At 39.1% G+C, this 5,686-nt stretch overlaps 1 protein-coding gene across 1 annotated transcript in view; it reads right to left on the reverse strand.

The window, feature by feature from the left end:
• Positions 1 to 1,020: 1,020 nt before the first annotated feature.
• ATM (ATM serine/threonine kinase) overlaps positions 1,021 to 5,686 on the reverse strand; it is a 71,863-nt gene continuing 67,197 nt past the window's right edge. Inside the window, exons 59-63 of the mRNA XM_014966141.1 lie at positions 5,210 to 5,296; positions 5,016 to 5,130; positions 3,360 to 3,423; positions 2,554 to 2,690; positions 1,021 to 2,429 (exon numbers count right to left, since the gene is read on the reverse strand). Of these exons, the coding sequence (XP_014821627.1) occupies positions 2,246 to 2,429; positions 2,554 to 2,690; positions 3,360 to 3,423; positions 5,016 to 5,130; positions 5,210 to 5,296 (587 nt within the window). The 3' untranslated portion in view covers positions 1,021 to 2,245. The remainder of the gene's footprint in view (positions 2,430 to 2,553; positions 2,691 to 3,359; positions 3,424 to 5,015; positions 5,131 to 5,209; positions 5,297 to 5,686) is intronic.

Genomic DNA, 5,686 nt, shown 5'->3' on the forward strand with positions numbered 1-5,686 from the left:
CCTCACTCTCAGTAGTCACATTTGAGACAAAACCACTCTTCAGAATGAAACAGCATTTCCATCCAGGTTTAGTTTTTCTATTCTTATACTAGGAAAGTGTGCGTCTATAGGTGATTCATTTTTGCAAACCATTCACTTTATAATTTTGACTTCTTTAAAAAATTAAGGCATTACTGGAAGAAAAAGCACAGTCTCTGGTGGTTACTGTTTGGCTACATGAGGCTTTGCAGGGATGACAATTATCTCAAGAATGTTAGATTGGTTGAACTCAGATCTCATAGTTAAAGGATTGCGTCACATTGATTTTGACTGTTTTGGAGACTCTAAGGCTTGTTAATAATTCAAACTGTTTTCATGTGTTTGTCAGCAAACTGCTGTTTCACTGCTACAGGAGCTTATAATAAAGCAAGCAGCTTTCAATTCATTTACTATATTCATATGCATTTTATTTGCATTTCGTTCAGCTTGAACCATGTATAGACTTTAAAAATATAGGCACTGAACACCAAATTAACAGCATTGTAGAGAAATAATTATTTCCTCTGAAGTTAGACTTTCCTGAGATAATCTTATTCATGTCTCACTGTTTGCCTTAAGTAAAAAACCTAAACTGCAGCCCAGCATGATGAAAATATTCCTTTCCAACTAACTCATGAAGGAAGGACAGGATCTGCCAAGTGCTTTTATGCACTATTCACTTACATGATAGCTGGAGTTTTAGTATTAAATAACCCAAAACATGCCTTAAGAAATTCCTCTATAAGAAGCATTAGAAAATTTTCCAGAAAGACCAACAGCTTTTTTTTTAAATCTGTGCTTAAAAATAAAAATTCTTTAAGTGCTTTTTGTTCAGTTCTTTCCCACCTGCCATTCTGGAATTGCTTGGTAGGACTTCTTTCCCTTTCCTAAGTGCCATTTAAAATTCACACACAGAGTGTGTGTCAGTTAAGTTTCATTTTCGGAGAACAAATCACTGCATCCCTGGATGAGATATTTTCCCCACAGAAAAGCCACGATGCGTTTTTGGTTCCAAGGATCAACAGAAATTTTATGTTGCTTCATGAAAATATAATACAAAAGACTCATCTCACTATGTTGACATCAGCTTATAAAACAAAGATACAGCATAAAAATTGTGGGAACACTGTACAAATAAAAAAATCAGTGAAATGCTAATTAGAACACTTGTACTGCTGTAAAAATGCATAAAGTGTAAAATAAGATAATGTGAGAGCACATCAAATTTTATTCATATTTTTAAATACAAAGATGATTCGAGAAGGTTTATTAAATACATCAGTGACAGTGACATTTGAGTGGATTCTCTTAATATTCGTATTCACTGACTACCCCATTACAGTAGGTCTTTTTATTTAAGAAGGAGCAATGTCTTCTGTAAAACCGTGTGCAATCAGAATGAGATTTTTGTGCTCAAAATACAACTGAAACGTTTCCGACGTGTTTATTCCAGATACAGAAGGAGGGTTTGCTTTAGAGGCACAGCTGGTATGTTAAGCTTCATTCTACAGTCCGTCTATTTAATCAAGAAAGTCTGAGCTACAAAAGCTTAATATTTCTTATTGTTTTATACTATTAAAGTAATGGTATAAAGCAGCAACATAATTTCATTGACAACAGGAAAAAAAGCAGCCATATTATACTCGGCTCAAAGTCCGTATCTTGTGTCCTTTTAACTAAGCTAAAAAGAATAACCACGAGAACCTTCAGTTCGTTAAACATGAGGTTCCCTGGTTTTCTTCTCTATTCACTGTAGTAGCGTTATCTTTAAAGTGTAACCCCCTTTTGAAATGCACTTCAGCTAGTTATGTCATGACTACTGGTTTTCAGATCATCCATTCTACGTGGTCACAGGACCGTACAGAATTATTATATACAAGATTCTGGCTATTTAACATATACACACAAGTGATGATCTCAGGCGTTAAGAAACCAACGCATCCAGTAGACCCAGGCAGAGTCCTCGCAGGCCACAGGGAACACCAAAGCACTGGTTGGTGTTTTGTACTGTACAGTGAAGATAAGTGGACAAAAAAAATGCTTTCTTGGTAACAGAGTATTGAAAAAAAAAAAAAAAAAACCAAAACATCCACCAAATACTACTCCAGATAAGCCATCACAGTTGCTCTTGATACAAGTTCCAATTGTGAAATACCAATTTGAAATGTTTAAGACACTTGCTGTATAAAAACGGGTTTCTTCTAAAAATGTGCTGGATCCTTCCAAGTCAGACCCAAGCTTTCCACCCAGGAAAGAGTCGGCTCAGATTTTTAGGGTCCATGGCCTGCTGTATGAGGAGGTTCACCTGCCCTCCCACGCTGAGCACCGTTCCCTCCTCGACTCCTTTCAGCTTCTCTTGAAGCCTCATCAGAACACGCTCGGCCACTTTGTTGAAACTCTGGTCGTCGCTGCTGGCGGAATAAGAACAGAAAAAGGAGCACTCTAGGTGTGGGTCCTGAACAACGCGCACCATTCGGTACGAAAACCGTACGGCACGGCAACGGCGCAGGAGGGGGCACAAAAAACATCTCACACCTGGCTTTTCTTTTACATTCTTGGGGACCGGTGTTGGGCGAAGAGCTGATGTCAGCCTCGTCCTCTGGTCTCTGCTGCAAATACAAAGCTTTCAAGGGGTTCATGGTCCAGTCAAAAAGAGGATCATAGAGCAGCACCTACACAGAAAAGAAACCTCTGTTTAATTTAAACTGTTCATCCCAGTTAGTCCAGTGCCCTGGCAGGAAGGGAAGCACGCGGTTGGTAACGCTCACGCTAACCACAATATTAGGAGGTTTGGTGTTTTTTAAAATCCAGTAGAATTGGGCCAAATTGCTTAGTAGGCAATGCAACAGTACCCTGTATCTGATCATTTGCAGGTATTTGGTTTGTTCATACTTGACTGGGTTTTGCCACCGAGAACCGTCTCAGCTGGGAAGAGGTCATTTTTAAATACACTTCTAGGCACATAATTACTTTTGAATGCATAGTATAAGCTGCTTTTAGAAGTCAGTTTAATTCTCATCTTTGTGACTTATGCAGAGAGAATTTAATTCAATCGGCGCTACTCACGCTAGGAATGTTGCACAACAGCTAGAAGGGTTTAGGTACTGAAGAGGGGAAACTGCATATGCCTGAAATCAGGATTTCCCATACAAAATGCAAACTGGTCTGGATTTTATTTGCAATTACATGAATTAACTAATCCAACCAACACTACTAAATTAAAATTGAATAAAAAACCCCTACATGAATATTTGCTATAGTAACGCATACAATGACAAACACAAGAAACCAAAGGGAGGTTTCTGAGAGATTGCTATCAGAAAGAAGGAAAAAATGCTCACCTCTACAATAGTCAGCAAAGCTTCTTGAGAATTTCTCATAACAGCCATCGTTTTCTCACAGCATCTAGAAAACATTTTACTCTATTTTTAGGTCCTTTTCAGTAAAATAGGATGGTATTTTCATCATTTAAACAATGGATAGTTGTACCCTTTTTAAAGGCCAATTTCTAACCGCTGAGTAACCTCTCTGATGCTTCCATTTTGGAAAAAATAAACAGAAAGATTTAGGAATGTAAGATCAGAAGGAGACTGGGTAGTTCACTGATTATATTCCCTGTGGGAAAGAGATTACCCCTTTCACTGTCTGAAATGTTTCTATTCTCAGAATTAACCACGGAGTTAACACTGATTGTCACCTGCCACGAGGGCAGAACTGCTTGGCCGGATGGAAAGGCGTGTGCCAGGGATGCTCGGCAACACGCGGGACAATCTTGGTGGGGCTCCTGAACAGGAACTGAGCAGATCCATAGCCACAGACATTAAGCTATTTCTGAAATCTCCCCAATGAGTTTAGGAGCAAAAATGGCTCCTACATTCACTCCCAAGTGAACTGAGCTGGTGGAAGGAATATGGAACTTTCCTTATGGGCCGGGTACTCCAGTGAGAGAGGGATTAAGCCTCCTGCCTGCTTCAGGATGAGAACACACACGGCGAAGCGATGTTCACACCCAGCCTTGAGATGACTTGTTTATGCTCTTACATCTATACTCTTAATTACAAGCCAGTCTGGCTGAGGCAGAAACAGTATCTGCACCAGGTGCCTTTTATGCTGCATTTCCTTCAGCCGGAGCTGAATGATTCATGTTTTTGTGTATCATGGGACAAAAGTTTCAGAAGCAACACAAAACTGTGAATTTGTCAGCATCACGTTCAGAACAGAAATGGGAGTGACTGTTCCTTCAAAGGACAAACGTGTGTTAAGAACTACTTATTAATGTTAATTGCTACCTTACTAAGACAACACTTACACTATGCACCTTTTTAAAGACATCAAATGCGGGGTTTGCAAGCTCTATGTTAACGAACGTCACAAAAGTCTTGAGTGAGAGAAGTGTCCTGTTTTTTAGGGCTCTCTTGGGTCATTGACAGGAGATAGGACGGAGGTTGACAGAAACTCAGCTCTTTTGGGATTTTTCTGTTTTGTAGCTCAATTCTGTTGTGGGGTTTATATTTTGCACTTGCAAAGTGGTATCAATTGTATGACCCAAAAGAGGAAAAAGATTTTGAATTACTTAAATAAAACTGAACAGAAATAAAAGACAGAACAAAATGGTTTGAAGAAACTTAATAGCTCCAAATATTTAGTATAGTTCTGAAAGAAACACATAGTTCTGAAGGGAAAAATCCAGCAGCCTACATCAAGGGATGAAATTCAGCTGTGGAGCCTCTGGGAGCTGAGCCATCCCGGAATTCCACAAGAGGGTGACAATAACCCATGAATTAGTGAAGAGTGTGAAAAGCTGGGCAATGACAGTGAACTTGCAACTAGTTATAGCAATAACAGCGTAAGAGTTAGAGGACAGCATTTATGTTTGGATACTACCAGCAGAAATCTGAGTCTCCTCTCAAGCATCAAAACTATTAAACATACAACAATCATAACATGAAGTCCCCCCCTGCTGCCTCCTCCCCCCCGGGCAGTACAGGAGCACTTACCTCCTGAAGACTCCTTCCACGCCAGTGATACCCATTCCATCCACAATGTCCCTGGTTAATCTAAATGGAACAGTCTCTGGTGTAGGAAGGATTTTTCCTTGCTCAAAAGCAACCCCTACATGGAAGGATAATAAATGTTTTTTTAAAATGTTAAAGTAAAGAAAAGTGAAGGTTCTCTTGCCTGTTCCACTTACCCAGATCTATATGCACGAGTTCCGCAGTTTGTTCATCTATCAAGATATTCTGAACGTGCCTGTCTCCAAGGCCAAGAATGTAGCCAACTAAAACAAAAAGTTCAGTGCTGAAACCACATTTATATGGCATAAAAAACACAGAAAATTTAACAAAGAGAAAAGTAAAGTCAGTGTAACACTTGCAAACAAATTAGAAGTGAGACTATTTCTTCCCCCATGTCTGCACATCACTCGGGTACAGAGCAAATGCCGTTCCCCGGATCCAAAAAGAAAAGGTTAACTGAATGCAATTGCAAAAAGGTTATTTTCATACAAACATGTATTGTTTTAGTGACTCCACAGACTTCTTCCCCGTTTTTCTCTATAGGCAGGTGAAGCAAACAATTTCACAGCTTTCAAAAAAAAAAAAAAAAAAAAAAAAAAAAAAAAGGGCATAATAAAATTAGGGTTTGTTTTTGCTACTTTTTTTAAAAAACC

This window comes from Calidris pugnax, unplaced genomic scaffold, assembly GCF_001431845.1.
Source record: "Calidris pugnax isolate Ruff unplaced genomic scaffold, ASM143184v1 scaffold20, whole genome shotgun sequence".
NCBI classification, from domain to species: domain Eukaryota; kingdom Metazoa; phylum Chordata; class Aves; order Charadriiformes; family Scolopacidae; genus Calidris; species Calidris pugnax.